The sequence below is a fragment of the Cupressus sempervirens genome, chromosome 3 (genome assembly GCF_028749045.1).
Source record: "Cupressus sempervirens isolate cs-2001-9-10 chromosome 3, ASM2874904v1, whole genome shotgun sequence".
Taxonomy (NCBI): Eukaryota; Viridiplantae; Streptophyta; class Pinopsida; order Cupressales; family Cupressaceae; genus Cupressus; species Cupressus sempervirens.
This window is the reverse complement of record NC_143120.1, coordinates 37,812,072-37,829,867: the sequence shown is the minus strand read 5'-3', so window position 1 is coordinate 37,829,867 and position 17,796 is coordinate 37,812,072. Positions and strand designations below refer to the sequence as shown.

General features: G+C 35.6%; 1 protein-coding gene across 1 annotated transcript in view; it reads left to right on the top strand.

The window, feature by feature from the left end:
- LOC149564667 (universal stress protein PHOS34-like) overlaps positions 1-17,002 on the top strand; it is a 29,215-nt gene extending 12,213 nt beyond the window's left edge. The window contains exons 2-4 of the mRNA XM_089818223.1: positions 4,306-4,409; positions 16,352-16,470; positions 16,578-17,002. Coding sequence (XP_089674349.1) covers positions 4,306-4,409; positions 16,352-16,470; positions 16,578-16,659 — 305 coding nt within the window. The 3' untranslated portion in view covers positions 16,660-17,002. The remainder of the gene's footprint in view (positions 1-4,305; positions 4,410-16,351; positions 16,471-16,577) is intronic.
- Positions 17,003-17,796: the final 794 nt, after the last annotated feature.

Here is a 17,796-nt window from a genome sequence, read left to right as displayed (position 1 = left end):
TCAAAATCCTTTAAGGTTTTGAATTTATTTTTACAGCCAGTCATGTGATTAGAATAGTCACTGTCCAGAAGACAGGTTGCTGGTTTATGAGCAAATAGGGCTTTTTCAACAATTAATGATTTTTCAACCTTCTTGACAATAGCTTTCCATACATGTTTAGACTTTAAATTCAATTTGCATTAGTTAGCAAAATGACCATAATAGAAACATTTGAAACCCCTGACAATTTTCTTCAAACCATAACTAGTATTGCTCATATTACATTGAAATGCCTTATGGCCAAAGATATTACAATTGAAGCAATAACCCTTAAAATTGTTTTTGTCCTCTGTTTTGAAGCCTCCTCTTCTTTTATGTTTAAATCAGATTTATTAAACAGATTTTGCAAAGAAATCAGCTTCTTGTCCTTTTCATCAAGTGACAACTTTTGGTTTTCAATTAATTTATTTGTTTCCTCCAAATCGGCAAGAAGTTTCTTGTTACTTATTTCATGACTAGAGATTAATTTTTTTAATCTCTTCAATCCTTGTAAGGAATGAAGTAGTTCTTCTTCAAGGTCAACTTCTTCATCTGAATCACATGAAGATTCAGATAGGCTTGATTCTGTATTGGGAATATTGACTATTTCAGCTATCAATAATCTTTCTTCTTCCTCATCTAGTTCACTTGATTCTTCATTTGAGCCTTCTTTTGACAAGAGACTTTTCTTTTTAAAGTTCTTGAATCTTTTGTTTTGATTCCAAGGCTTCCAAGGCTTCCTTTTGGAGAACTTTTTCAATTTTCTCATCATTATCATCTTGATCAGCATAGGGACATTTTGCAGCAAAATGTCCTAATTGACCACAACTAAAACATTTTGGTTTTCCTTGATTTTTTTTTTTTTTTCATTTTCCTACTAGTAATGCTTCTAAGGCTTCTGTTAAATCTTAATTGCATTCTTCTTGTTTCTCAGCCTTAAAGGTTGTCTCTTTTGATGTAGAACTAGTTTGATTGCTATTTCTCATTTCATAGGCAGTTAAGGTTCCTTGTAACTGATGTAGAGTCATTTTAGAGAAGTTTTTCTTCTCTTACAAGGTCAAGATTTTGGTTTCAAACTTTGGGAGGACAGACCTTATGGCTTTTGAAACTATGTCTCGTTCTTTAATCTCTTCTCCTAAACCTCATCTAGCATTAACTGTTTCATCAAACTCTCAAGAAACAGGCTGCTATTTTTTCATCTTAATTCATTTTAAGATTGTTAAACTGAGTTTTAAGAGTTATCAGTTTTGACTCTTTTACATTCTCATCTCCTTGATAGATGGTCTCTAATTTAACCCAAATGTCATTTGCAGACTGACAATCTACTGCTTTGGCAAACACATGTTTAGTAAGACCACATAGAAGAGCGTATCTTGCCTTTTTGTCCAACTCATATGTAAGTTTATCATTTGGATCAGTAGGTACTGTTTTTGGAACAATATAATTAGTAACAACAACATCCCACATTTTGACATCTAAAGAATGTATGAAGGCTTTCATCATAACCTTTCAGAAAACATAGTCATTTCCATCAAATAATGGAGCTCGATTAAAAGAAGCACCTTCGGCTTGAGCCATTATACTTCCAAGAATTCCAAGAACAGTTCCTATAGGCAAACCTAGGAAGGAACTCCTACACTCTGATTCCACTTGTTGGAAGTGGATGCTGTTCTGAGGGGGGGGTGAATCAGAACAATAAGCTTCTAACAACTTTTAATTCTTTAGTACAACATTGAAATACCAAATATAACTTTCAGTTCGATCTTTTATTTAAGAATGATTGACCATAAACTGAAACATAACTCTCATTTCAAAGTAAATAATCATGAATGGAAACTTAGCCAATCAAAGGAAGTATTACAATTCACAAAAGATATACAAGAGTTGTGCCGAGTGGGAAACCCTAAAAAATCCTTACAGTTTTGTTATAGGGAGAAAAACCACTCCATAACCTGTAGCTTTATTAACAGATCCTTTTACAACAGCAGCTTCAATTGCTTGGGCTACAACCCACCCTTCTTCTTTTTACAAATTGCTTACACACACAATTGCATGTTGCTTATACATACATTTATGCTTATAATCAATCTTAAAATTTGCTTTCAAAGTTTTAGTTATGTATTTCAAACATAAATAAAGAAATATGCCTCTCACTTGCATTTTCTAGAGACACATTTCCTTATATAGGAAAGTATGATATACAGTAAAATCTGTTACAAGAACTGTTTGCATTTGAACAGTTGAGAAACCATTTGAGATAGTACATTTAACATCTCTGTCAATTTGTAACTGTTCGTACATTGGACAGTTTGAATTTTTTTTTTAAACATGTATAATGTTAATACTTCCCTATTGAAGATTTGATACAAAGAATAGACTCGTAATGTTCACCGGTTCTGAGAACTCTTCAACGTATTAACACACTTTCAAAACTGATTTTTTTTTACTAAATAAAAATCCTTTATAACTGCTATTTGGAACCAGAAAAAAACTGTCTCAATAACTGATATAATGAATGATAGAAATTGTCTCAATATATATGTTCCCAGAATCATGAAATCTTCTTAAATATTTTTTTTACCTCATGCAGCAACAAGCGGATCAATCTTCTTGTCATCTTTATATTTTCACAGTAAGTCCACAAATATCTGAGAAAAAAGATGCATACCTTATCAAAGTGTAAAAAAAATCATTTCCATAGCAGACATAGAAGCAGCAATTACTCAGGAGAAAATATTTTTCTTTTTCCTTTGGACTCCATCTTTGTAGAAATATTGCAAAACCTCCGATTCTCTGCAGACGCAACACATAAACCACAACAGCTGAATATTAACTTGCAAAGAGAAACCTAAACAGGTAGGCTTGCTGAAGATATCCATAGAGAGAACATCAAAAATGACTTTAATGTTGCTACCTTGCTGGGAGATGCATTAGATTTACCTGAACAGAAATATGTATTTTTCCATAGCAGTCGAAACCTTGTTAGGGTTGAAGAAAATTATTAAAATGAAGTCTCTTTTCTTTCTTGACAAAATATCAATGCTCTTAAGAAAAATATAATTCTTTTGAAGTCCACCACACTGAGCCAACACGTGGTTCTATCATGCCCAAATGAAATAACTCAAGGTCAAGCATTGTTTTAATCACGGGTTTAATAGAATACGTGTTCAAAGAGCATATGCAATGACGCACCATCATTTAACCGTTATTGCTGTTGGTAAAGTGGCCTTTAGACAACTTGCATCAGATATTCGTAAGACAATGTGCCAGCATTAACCTTTTGAAACCCTGCATCAAGGACAAACAAAAGTCCAACATTAGTGAGATGGTTAAGCCATGTATAACTCTATTCTATGTTGGAGGTGTTATATGTTGAAATGAAGGGGGTGAGGATCCGTAAGAGAATGAAAAAATGATTCCCCTGGTAAATGGTAAATAATTTAACAGAATTTAAAAGTTTAAATATCATAATGAAAGTAGAAAACAGAATATACACAGAACAAAATTACACCAAGACTCACACATAATAAATTACATGGTTTGCTAGTTTGAGTACATCTAAAAGGAAGGCACGCACAATTATGATTAAAAATCTGCAGTATATACAAATGAGTTGGAGAACACCATAATTGAAGATACATGAAATGTGAAAGAGCAAAGCTTGTTCGACTTTGCATATCCAAATCCTGGTATAGGAAGGTTCCATAATTCTTGAAACATGAGAATTGCTTATATTATTAAAGTTGACCTCATTTCAAAAAAAAAAAAAAAAAAACCTCATAATCACCTGACATTGTACATGTAGTACTCTTTAGAAGTTATAGAAAATGGTGCTTTTATATATGAAGTTCTCTAAATGCTATTGATTGTGGGTGTAAATTGTGTACTGTAGTAGAGAAAATGCTTAAAAGCTATCTAACTATTTTATGATGTGTATCGCTATTTCTTTTGAATTTGTCAAAATGATTTTGGTTTTGGGCACGATTTGTGTGCTTCACTTGGATGTACAGAACTAGTGTTTGTTATGCATTTTTTTCATATTGTTTTAATTTAAATCTATTGTTTCTAAGAATATTTTGCTTCTAATAATAAATCGTGTCACATAACTTAGTACACGTTTAGGTTTAGAACTCGTCTATAAAGTTATGCTGTAAGATTTTTTTGATTTTAAATTGTGTTTCATGTATCAACAATTTTATAAGAGTTACAGGTTTAGGAACCTTTGTCAGATTTATTTAAATTTATGACTTAAATGACATATTTTGAATAGACAAAATTGTTGTGCAGGATTTGCGCTCACACCTCAGGTGACCATCTCCTTGGAGAGATATGAAAATCGGAGTGCAGATATAATTATGAAGAAATCAAAGGAAATTTGTAGTAGATGCCCGGTGAGTAATGATGTAGTCCTATCTATACATAGGATCTTGCACCTCAGTAGGTGAGTAACAAAAGAACCAAATGTTTTAGGCTTAAACAGAATTTCTTAATGATTGACTTTTGGTGTTATATGGTTATATGGGAGTAGTTGAACATTCTAATATTGTATTTTTCAAAATCCTGTGTAATTTTTTTTACTTACTCTCACTTTTGACTACAGTTTATCTGGGAAGTCCTTGTTTATAATTAAGATTTCAAGACTGCATTATTGAATATGATTCTAAATCAATATATTTTCTTTTCAAGATGATCACAAAAGATTCTAAAAGTGAGACTATCTTATTTTATTAATGAGTTGATGTAATTAGATAAACCAACATGAACACTTTTTTCCTAATGGCTATAAATCTACCAATGAATTGAATCTTTGTCATCCTTATAAGTTGTTTAGGCATCAAGGATTCAAATTGCTAGTTAATTGTGTCATAGGTGATCCATACCAGATGTATGTTCTTGATCAGTCTTAACAGTTATACTCACTATCAATTCTGTCAAAGGGTGAACAGAGGAATATAGATCAATCAGCTGTCCAAAGTAGAAATAGAGCTATGTTCTGATTAGATAAAGTGGGATAGGGTCCGAACTTGTACAATGAAACAAAAAGTAAGATCGTCAAAGTAACATCAAGCCGAAAACGACAGGGAGGAAGGAATTGACAAGAAGTGAATTCAAAAGACTTTTAAGGGGAGCTACAAACAGCTGGTCCCAAAGTCCAGCACTTACAATTTTAAATTTTGAAACAAAACAGAGCTATGTTGTTCCTAGGTTTGTTCTTAAAGCCATTGTCGACAAGCATGGCTTGTGTTTATGCACAAGCCTTCCTTATAGGCCACCGCAAAGTGATTTTGATGATTTAGAGAATTTTAAGAAATCACTGCCAAACTAAGTGGTGTATACTGTTGATGTTAGTTTTGTACCACTACATAACATATAGTAATTAAACACATGATATGGAATATCAAGTCCTCAATTCCTCTCTTGAAAAGTTAATAGTTATGAAGACATAAGCAAGAACTCCAATGTTCCTTACACTTGTGGATACTAACTCAGTATATCAACGTGATTTGCTAGTAATCACGTAGGCGGGCTTATGTTATTCATTCGAAGATAACTTGGTGGTACTTCGCTTGCTTGACTTGTTCTTTTCTCCTTGATCACTTTCACTTTCAACTACTCCTACCACTAAATGCTTATTGCTCTACTACTACTCCTATGGATGGAGAAATTAAGAAATGGACGGGGTCTAACGAAATGAAAGCTTGCTAGTGGTGCTACCTCCATTGGTGCGATGATTCTAAGGGATACTCTTAGGATTTTCACACTAACACCTATCTTCCAACCCAAGTTGAAGTACAAGTGGAAAGATGATATGCCAGTAGAACTTAGGAGCGATTGGACTATATTACCACACAAGGCTTCCCAACAAGCCGCTAGGATGCTAGTGGCCTAGTATATAGGTTCCTATCAAACATTCACTAGCATCACCATACAATTAGCCATCTACTTCTACTCTAGCAACATGAAATGAAATCCTACTTTTAATTTTCAAGATGAGAAGAACCATGCAATACACCAAAATGATCATGTATATCCACCATGCAAGCCACAACAATGAATAGAGAACAATTTTGATAACAATTCTCCAACATAACTCCCTCACAAATGAGAGCAAAATGGCCTTATATAGAGGCTCCAAATTGTAATGAATGGCCGAGATTAAGAGGCAAAATCAAGGGCCAAGATTATATCTTACAAACCCTAATTAGGGTTACCATTATTCAACCAATTACATGAGGGCACCAACTTTGTGGGCCAATGAGAAATTTACAATAATTTGTCAACCAATGAGAACATAGGACACTTGGCATGATTTGATTGCATGCAATGAAAGTGCCACCTCATCAACCTTATCTTATAAATTTATTCAATCCTTGAGATAAGGTGAAGCCTTGGATGCTTGAGCTTGTCCTTAGAAACTTTCTCATCACCACTCGAACTTGCTCGTACTTGATGTCCTGACCCTGAAAGGATGAGGTCTTCATGCACTTGGGGTAATCTTGCCTTGGCCTCAATGGCTTCCTTGGATGTGAACTTCTTTGCAACTTGAGAGCCTTGCTCTTGGCCACTACCTTGAAATTGAACTTAACCTCCCCCATTATCCTTGCCTTCCTTAACCTTCCCATTCGAATCCAACCAAGCTAGCTTGCACGTATAGCCAAGGCTTGCCCAACCTGAAATATTTTCAAATCTCTTCTACTAATCCGCTCTTTCTTGAAATTGCGGGGCTTCTTGAATCTCAATTTTCAATCAAATTCGCCCTTCACCTGATTTCATTCTTTCTTCACCAAAGTTCGCACTTCAACCTTTGCCGGCTTGCAATCAAATAGAAGGGCTAGGACCCCATGTGGAATTGCTTCTAGTTTTGCACTGCCCTAAGTTGTAATTCTAGATTTTCACTTATAATTCTAGACCAATCAAATTTGCCCTTTCCATTTACAATTTCATCAATAGAGTAATACATCCAATTCTCGAATTGCATACCTTGTGAGATGCTCATGACTCAGTTGGGCAGCACAATGAGTTCGCCATACTCTGATTTGAAGTCTGATCGGGTGAACCTTGACGCCTTGGTGACTCCCTTCTTGCCTTCATGTACCCAATGCTGTTTTAGGAGAGTGAAGTAGGCATCTTGATTATCTTGGTGGAACTTGGTAGCTTGATCCATCATTTGTCTCTCAACTGTATCATGTTTATAGTGCCACTGTTGGTGTCACAGACTTGCTTCAATTTCAAGAAGAAGGCGGTCTTTGACATCATGTCTTCCTTGTCTGTTTTTGGTATATGTTCCTTTTGGGTTCTCGCTTGCACTAACATCTACCATCCTAAACACTTATTTTTGCCCCTTCATTCTTCTAAGTGATATGGACTACCCTTATCGATCTCCGACCTTCTTTCTATCGATGGATTCTAACTTATTTCTGCCTTGCCAAGTCCTATCACTACACTTATCAATCTCCAATCTTCAAACTAGGGGTGGGACTACCACTTATTTCTGCCTCTCCAAGTGACCTATCATGAAAACTACACTTATATCTCCCAACTCCAACCTATCAATGGGATGATGAAGTGGTGGATGAAAAGTATAAGCAAGAGAAGAGAAACGAAACCAAGCAAGAACAAGAGAGAGACAACCTTGCCCTTAGATTGGCCTCCAAATACGGAATGAAGTTTGTCCTTCTACCAACAAAGAACACCTTTGGAAATTTGTCCAGCATGTGAAAATTTAGTCCTTCAGGTAAGAACGTGAAGTCATGGCAAGTGAAATAAGACCTTGGAATTCTGTCCACCTTATGCAAATACTGAAAATGCTTATTAAAACTCCTTGTCTAGGGCACCAAAATGTGTGAAAATCTGCTCTTATGTTGTCCAAATCAGACTTGATCAAATTCTGGAAATTGTCATCGAAATACTTGATCTAGGGCACAAAACAATGTCTTCAAATCTGCTTTCAATATCCTTCAAAAAAGTTGCCAATAGTAGAAGATGTCAATGAAAATTGCTCGAGTTTGGTTATGACCCAGCTAGGGCATGAAGTGCTGCAATAAATCTTGTCAAATCAGGCCTTCAAATTTGTCATAAATGATATAAATCAGACCTTGAAAACACTATCCAAATTCTGTCCAAAATGCCCTAGAAGTTGCCGCCAATAAAACCCTAACATGCACATGCAAATTGCCCAGAATGAAGGTGCTCAAATGTGATGGATTTTGCTGCTTTATGAAGACTGGAATTGACACCAAAGGATCAGATCTGAAAATGAATCAAATGCTGCCCAAAACAGTCCACAATGGAGGCGCCAAAACCCTAGATGCTAACACATGCCTCAAAACCCTAACTCGCTGTCCATAAACAGATCTGATATAAAATCGCAACCCCTTTGCAAGAAAATAAATCAGGCCTCCACAAAATTCGCCCAAGCAAGAGAAATCTGAATTTGCCTCAAAATCGCCTAGGGCAGAAGTTCGCCCAAGATGGAAGAAGAAAAAAAAAGCCTCCAAGCAAGGAAAATCTGCTCCAAGAAGAAAATCACCTAGGTTGGAAATTGCCTCTCCACAAATTTCGCCAACACGAGGATGAGAAAGATGGAATGAGAAGTGAAAGAGGGGGAAGCCTATCTTATACCATCATTTCAGTAATCCTCAAAGCTGGCCGACTTGCCCTAGGAGAGACAAAAAAGATTAAATTAGGCCACCATTCATGGTCCAAATTTAAATGGATCATTAAAATTACCTCTTCAATAGTGAAATTAGCATATTTAATTGCCGGTTAGAACCAAAATTGCAAAATAAAATTAAGAAAGCCTTGGAGATGTTAAAATTTTCATTTAATAACGTTTTAGTAATTAAAATATTATTTAAAATCGGATTTAGCGTGCTAAAATCGATTTTCAACTTTAATTTGCCAATTTTTTTAAAAAATAATTTTAAAATCTTCAAGGCAAATTTAACCAATTTAATTCAAAATTTTGCAATTTAATCCATTTTCGATTTTGCAATGCAATCAATTTTTTTTTTTTTTACCAAAATAAATCATTTCTTTAACATCCAAAATCGATTTTTTCAATTCAATTTCACTATCACAAAATTTTCTTTTCACCAAAAAAATGAAAAAAATTCCAAAACAATTAAATCTAAAAAGATTTTTTATTTTGAAAAAATGCTCAAGATTATACAATTACATCCAATTTTCAAAATAAATTGTCTAAGTCCAAAAATTTGTAAATTTATCTTGCCGAATATTATTCTAACCATAGTTGGAAAACTCGCCAAGCCCCCCAAAAGTTTAATCAGGAAAAACTCGGCGATTTAAAAAAAAAACTTGGGAACCTAAAAAACCGCTGAAATTTAATTAAAAATAAATTTATTTTGCAAAATTTAATGAGAAGATGCATCTAATAAGTTAATTAAAGACAATACAAAAGAAACAAACAGAGTTTAGATATATATAAATGCATAGTGCGTACAAAATTGCATTTTCATGCGGAATGCTCATGGTAGGAAGCAAAATAGTAAATAGTTTCAATCTGTCAAACTAGAAGTAAATACTAAAAGTTTAAATACATCAATACAATGTCAATGACTCAATCACATCTTCCTCTTTCCACTTGCACTAGCAGGAAAGCGAGGGGGTCTAGTCCTAGAAGAAGTGCCCTGCACTAGGTTAGGGCATGAGCTGTGTGACTGTGAACTCTGTGGCTGTGCCCCCTGGCTCGACATCCCTACTGATTGGCGCGGCGTCCTAGAAGAGGATGCATCTCCTCCTAATGGTAATGCCTGATTCTCGCCTGAATCATCCTTGTCCTCGTCCTCATCCTCAATGTCATCCATAGTGAACTGGAAATCAGCGTCAGCCTCCCCCTCCATGGCCTGCCTCTCCAAATCAGCGATCTCATTTGGTGCAAACAATGGACCTGGCTCTTTTGCTATCCAATCAGAATAAGGATCTATCTCATTTAGATCAAGTGGACCAGGTAGTTCTAAGAGTTGTGCCTTTTTTATGCGCAACTTAAGATTATAGTGCACATAAACAAGGTCATTAAGCTGTTTTTGAGTCATTCTGTTTCTTTTCTTTGTGTGGATGGACTCAAATAAGCTCCAATTGCGCTCATAATGGGATGAGCTACAAGGTTGGGATAGGACTCTAAAAGCAAATTTCCTTAAATTGGGGGTATTGCCACCCCAACTTGCCCACCAAGCATCTACAAAACAAAATAAAAAAAGTTATAAAGCAATAAAAAAAAAATCAAAAGCACAACTTATCAATTAGCAAAAGTTTTAAAGTTTGACGCTTTACCTGGTGCTTGAGTAAATCTTGTTCTCTTTGCTAGCATAGAAGAGAACAAAGGACCCCTCGATTCCACATAGATTTGTTGTTCGGTCACAATAAGGTCTCTCTCCTCTTCACTTGATATCATTCTCTCAATGCATTTAGAGAGACCTTCCATGACCTCTCCATTAGGATCTGAGTAAGAATCATCAGCCCTAAAACAAATAGAAAATGATATCAAGTCTTACTACACAACCTTAAAAAGTAAAGTAAAATAAAGTCTTAGTGAAATCCCAACTTCAAGGACAATCAATTATCATGATTCATAGTACCTGTATTTGGGATTAAGGAAGTAGCCTGCTGCATGAATAAGTTGGTGGAGCATATTGTTCCACCTCCTATCAATTATTTCCCAAATGGGGTCAAATCTGAGACTGTCCCCATGATAGTAACTTCTAATAGCCTCTTTCGCCCTATCCATGGCCTCATAAAGACCTCCCATTGGGGATTACTGCCCATCACATATGCGCAAAACTAGAACCAAGGGCAGAGACATCTACATTTGAAATTTGAAAAATACAAATTAGTTAATAACATAGTAAGTTACAAATTGATAATGAAATTTGAATTAACTAAAAATATAATGTTTTGATTTTTGAAGTTACTTCCACAATCTCCTTAGCCTTTGCAAAAAAGCTATCATCAAAGACTATCCGTGCTACAGCCTCTCCTTCGGGCTTCTTTGAGCAAGGTGAAGCAACCCAATCAGCACACACAAACATTTGCTTCAAAGCCAATATGTGGTCAAGAATACTTTGCAACGTCAAGAAGACCGTTGCAAACCTTGTCATAGCAGGTCTCATCAAATCTTTGCCTTTAGTGGCTTTTCTCATCAAACTGAGAACCCATGGGTGATTATAGATATATTTCGTGACTCGCCTAGCATCTTCCACAATTGGACTCACCCAATCAAGTTTTCCTATGTCCTCCAAAAGAAGGTCAAGGACATGTGCTACACAAGGTGACCAAAAAAGTGTGGGATGCCTCTTTTGGAGGATTCTATCTAAAAGATTAGCAAAAAATCAATAATCAGTAACAAACTTTCCATATTTAGTATTTACAAATTACATCAATTATAAATTGAATAATACCATAGCATTACATTTATGATTCATATTGATTCGAATATAAAAAATTAAATTTACCTGCTGCCACATATGCTGCTGCATTATCCGTGATTATTTGCACCACATTCTCTATTCCCACCTCCATGACAACATTCTCCAACATTAAAGCCAATGTGGCTGCATTTTTCACTTTGTTGGAGGCATCGACAGATTTCCAAAACACTACATCATCTTTGCAAGCAACTAAGAAATTAATAATGGTACTACTTCTTCCATCTGTCCACCCATCAGATAAAATGGTGCAGCCATACTTCTTCCACTCTTTCTTTTGGTCTTCTATCAATAATGTTGCCCTACCAACCGCTTTGTCAAGCAACTTACAAAATTTAGGTGTAATATTAAATAAAGTGTAAGTGTTAGTAAAAAATAGGAAATAAGTTATAACAATTAAGATTTAAAATATAACAATGAACTAAAGTGAATCACAATTATTTACAATTACTAAAATTTAAATAGTAAAATACTAACCTTCCACTCATATCCTTTCGATTAGGCGGCTTGTACCCTTTGCTTGATATTGTTATTGCATTGACCATATTGACCCAATAGGGACTATCAGCGACATTCATTGAGATATTGTTGAAAAACCAAAAATCAGATGCTACAATATCAGTTTGCTCATGCACCTCCTTAAACCATGCAGTGCCCTCTAATGATGGCTATGCTCCCAAGTGTGTTCTTGGGCACAAAATAACCCCCTATCCTTGATGGGGATCCGGATGGTGATGAAGAAGTAGGAGATGTAGAAGAAGTGGAACCGCTAAAAGAGAAATTTTGTTTGCGGATCCGTGGGCCACGAAGAGATCTTGGTATGTTCTCAAGTGCTTCTTCTTCCTCTTGCATATCAAAAGGAGCTCCTTCAAATTCAGCTATGGCTGCCCTCATAGCTAATTTTGCCCTCCCCCTATTCAATTTCTTCTCTTCAACAGCTGCAAGTAGGGCATTGATGAATCTTTTTTCTTCATCAGTTATCTTGAGACGAGGATTTGAATCATGTTTCTTTATGCTTGCAAGGTGGTATTTGAGGCGGTTTATGCCTCTAGAAATAATTCTCACATGGAATGCATACCACTTTCCCAACATCATTTGGAGCTTCATAGGCAAACCGCCATGTCTTATCTCTTGCATTTTTAGGCCGAGTGCCTATATATCCAGAAGGGCATGGTGTTTGTGGCACTCTTCTTGCGGATTTGTCATTTTTTTTAATGCTTGACCGCTGCCCTACACATAAATTTATTGAAAAATGAATAAACAAAGTTAGAACTTAGAAGCTAGGGTTTCAAATGATTCAAACTTCAAACTTCAACCATATCCTTAGCAAACAACAAACTTCAATCATATCCTTAGAAGCTAGGGTTTCAAATGATTCAAAATGATTCAAACTTCAAACTTCAACCATATCCTTAGAAGCTAGGGTTTCAAATGATTCAAAATGATTTTAAATGATTTGAAAACATTTACAAACAATAACAAAAACAAAAGAACATTTGTTATAAAACTATAAAAAGTTTTCAAACTATGATAAGATGAACATACTTGGAAAGAAATTTGTCTTCTAAAATTGGTTAGAATCCTCTACAATCCACTCAAATCCGCCTTGAATCACTTGCAATCAGCCAAGAATGCCTCCAAACCTTCTTCTCTTGACTCCTCAAGGCTCTAAACAATGCAAATACAAGAAAGAATGAGAAAAAACACACTCACTGCCGCTTTAACCTGTCACAGGCCGTGGGCAAAACCTTCACTAGTAAATCGCGAGTTTTTATTAAAAACTTGCTGAGTTTTTGCCAGAGTGCCGAGTTTTTAAATCAGTGAGTTAACTGGTGAAAGACTCGCCGAGCTAGGAAACTCGGCGAGTTTTCCATCTATGATTCTAACTATTGAAAAAAATGTCGTCTTTGAAATTTGTTCGACCTAAGGATATAATTGTCAATTCCAGAAAATCGAGCTAGGACTAGGTGAAAAATAAATTTAACCTCCTCCCTCTTGACCTGAAGGTGTCCAAGGCATAAAATTTTCTAAAATTGGAAACTTTTGGACAACTTCAAAAAATTATTGCCAAGGTGATCAATAAAAGGGGGTCCCCAAAAATTTTGGGGCGATGATGTGAAAACTTCACCCCTTTTAGTTCAAATTCAATTATGCCTCAATTGATTAGGCGAAGTGAATTTGGGGAAAGAGATGCTATGTACTCGTCATGGACTCATGACAAGAATGCTTAATTTTACTTCACAAAGGAATCTGAGTAGATCAAAATAATGGAGGATAATTCAGTTCAGCAAATAAATGTAGTCACATGTTATAGTCTTGGGTGGAGGGAGGCTCTATTTATAGTAGCATAGGAAGTTGGACTTAAAAATGCAAATTTCTACCTCAAACAAATTAAAATTTGTACTTATACATAAGATTTAAGGGGAACCACACCTTGGATTTTCTCAACCATATTGAGGTTATTTTTTTGTCTAAAAGGAAAACCCTATCCTTGAAGAAAGAAACAATTTTACTTTAAAACCAACATAACTCTGCTAGGAACTCGCCAAACTTATGCTTAATCTCCTTTTAGGTCATGGGTTGTACATTGCAAGTTTATGTTAAAAAGTACTTTCTAAATTGGTCTTGGACATCTCTTATCGCAAGCCTTCTCTACTATAAAGAAGGCCTGCAGCATTGGTGTGGTCAAGTTTGTATATCACACATCATTCTACTTTTGTATTCTTATCTTTTAGGTTTATGCTAGCAATCTGGACCAACTAAAGGCAAAACCTTTTCCAAATAGAATTTTACTCCTTATTGACAAAATATATCAAGCTGGAGTAGTATTGGGATGGTGACCTTTTCGGAAGTCCCGGTGTTTCACCTCTGTACGCATCACCTAGATCCAGTTGGTGCTAAGCGTTCCATTTATTCTCATGAGAGATGGATTCGTGTGAATCACTACTCATGAAAAATGGGTCAATGAGTATGACTCAAAAACTACACAGTTAAGTCTTGATAGCAATATCACAATTTGCCTTGCTGTGGAAAAATATCTACTTAGTAATTGATGAGCTTAAGGGAGCTTTCTAACGAATGGTTCATAAGGCACAAGACTTTGTGAAGGTTTTGTAAATGGAGTTGCAAGTAGGGTGGGTTTAACCATGAAGGAAACTCTTAGTTAAGCGTGCTCAAGTTGGAGTAGTACTAGGATAGGTGACCTCTTGGAAAGTCTCGGTGCTTCACCTCTGTGAGTGTTCCATTTATTCTCATGAGAGATGGATTCGTGTGAATCACTACTCATGAATTATGGATCAATGAATTTGGCTCAAGAACTACACTATTAGATGTTGATGTCAATTTCATCTCTAGTTTAAGTTTTGTGATTTTCTTAATATATTTCATGCTTTGACAATGGTTAGTCCACCTTCTAAGCTGGGTCATGCCCTCCACACTTACCTTCTGATATCTGACATTGCTGCCAGTTAGATATCCTTAATGTTTTGGGGTTAATCCCTTGTGGCTACCTTGAAAGTCTTTTTGGGTTCCCATATTCTGAGCATTTGCCCATACCCTCTTTCATCTTAGCTTTATGTTCTGGTCACTTATGCCTGTTACATTAAAATACATACTATTCTATGGTCTCTTTCTATGGCAGGAGTAATAGCAAAATTAAGAACATCAAACTTACAGCTCATTAGTTATCACTGGAGATACAAATATATAGATTCAACTGGTTTCAACAATTCTTATAAATATGCTTAATAGAAATGGTAGAAAATTTAAAATATTACTCATGAATTGATTGAGAGGAACAACTAATTGGAAATTCTTCAAGCCAACTGAAACGATTCTACAAATTTTACTAAATTTCTATTCAAACTCTTAACAGTTGGAGCATTATATTCAGCACCCCGCCTTAATACTATAACATTAAACTTACAATGTAAAATAATAGGAAATACATTGTGTAAAAGCTGTTATTTGAAAACAGTTACAGACCGTCAAGGATTCTTCAAGCTGCTCCCTATCTATATTTACTTTGCTATCATTCAAGTTTCCAACATCATTGAATACTATTTGGACATGAAGTGTTTCATCGCCTTCTTAAAGGTATAATATTGAACTTAACAGACTCTGGACTCCCTACAGCTCTCGAATATCAATCCTCACATGTATGTCTCATGATTCCAATGACGTATAATTTCTCTGATCCACAAGCACCTATCACTATTCTTTACTGCAACCTTTTCTGTCTTCACAATGCGCAATCTCTTCAAAATAAAGTGCCTCATCTTCAATGAAATTGTCATCACCATCTACAATCTGATGATTCTTTAGGCCTCATTTCCTTGACAGCTTCTTTCTAAACCAATACATCTCTGTTTGTGAGAAAAGCTTCTCCTTTCTCTTCTACCATTCAAACTATCATAACAACAGCTGTAGCCAATCCAGTTGCTCTGATAGCATATTAAAAACAGAGATATTATAATATAGGATAAATAAATAGAACTACAAAATGTAAAAATCACAGTTTATTAACATATCACTGAAGAATACAAATATATAGATCTAACTGTTAGATTTCAACAAGAAGCAAGTATAAATGACAAAAAACTAAAAATATGGCCAACTGACTAAAAACTGATTGACAACTAGAACTATAACAGATCTATAATTCCAACTATTGGAACATTATGTGCCAACAAGACCTACTTTGGAAACGTCTTATGTAATCTGCGAGGTGTAATGAATTGATTTTTTTCTGTAGAAGATACAATGCCAAGTATAAAGTCCTACACTACTAAAAACACAGTTTCAAACTGGGCAAAAATTGCACTTACAATGGATGCTCTGCATTAACTTAGTTTATTGCATGTCAAATTTACATTTTTTGAGCATTTCAGGTGAAATTGGAAGAGAAGATCTTGTCAGGAGATGCAAGAGAGAGTCTCTGTGAGGCAGCAAAGAAGTTTAGGGCAGATGTTCTTGTTATGGGGAGTCATGACTACAGCACTATTAAAAGGTATGAATGTCCCTGCTCTACTAGCTTTAGCCAAACGGGCATTATCTTGTAGTCTGTAAGCTAAATGTGACTTAAAAGAAGATGATGAGAAGAAATTGTTTGTACAGGGCTCTTTTGGGGAGTGTTAGTGACTATTGTGCACACCATGCAAAATGCCCAGTTCTTATTGTGAAGAAGCCTCAGCTTTAAGCCGATCAGTTCTGTGCTACTGCCCTTTTCACCATATATCTGGATAGTTGTGAAAAAGAGCCTGTTTCAGTTCTGAAGAGTAGAATTTCTTCCTGGTGAAATGCCATTTCCAAGATCTTGATTGTTTCTCATGGTCGAACAACAGGTTTTTTGTGCTTGTATATACAATGTACCCAAAAATTTGAAAGGATGTTATGAAGCTTGCAATAAACTTGTCAAAAAGAAAAGATGTTATGAAACTTGTAAGAATATTTGTAAGGACAAGTTAATGATGTAAATTCAGGTCTGTGGGATTTACTCTATAATAAGTTAATACTTTTTCATAGAGTATTATCTATTTTCACATCTATCTCTTTCTTTTCATAGAGTATTTATTTTCACATTTATTCCTGTCGTAACTTACCCTTATCTTTACCCTTTACCTCTCTTTGTTTATATTTCATTTCCTCTACCATTCTATCTATAAATGACCTCAAATATCTTTATTGTTTTATCTCTTCATCTCCCCCTCCTCTCTTCTCTCTTCATATTTCTCCCTCCAACTTCATATCTCCCCTCTCCTCTCCTTTTTCTCTTCCTCTTCCTCTTCCTCTTCCTCACATTACTTCGTCTTTCTCTCTCCTTCATAACTATCCCTTACTTTGATATTGGATTATAATCCAACTATCTACACACACTCTCAGTGAATGACCATCTTCTCATTTAGGGTTCTTATCTAATCAGCCTACATGACTCACACATCCTTTTTCAACCTATGGGCCAAGGGATTCCAAAGCAAATAGCTTCAAAAGATAACAAATGGAGGTAATGGGTAGAATGGCATGAAAGTGGATTGAACAAGGGCAATCGCTAAAGTTTATGCCTTTAATGTGGTAAGTTTTGAGGTAAGAATTAAGTTGTATATTTAACCGAAGTTACTGATTCTTCTTCCATAGGCCAAGCTTCCACATTGGAAGTAGACGGATGTGCGGTGCTTCTGGAAGCCCTGTGGAAGCTGGCCAAAAGTCGGCCAGAAGCTTCTAGATACAGGTGGAAGCCTGTCTTTGGCTTCCATGCGTATCCGGAAGCCTGTGGCTGGCTTCCGGCCAGCATCCACAGGGCTTCCCGAAGCAACAAGCAACACCCATGGGCCCAGTG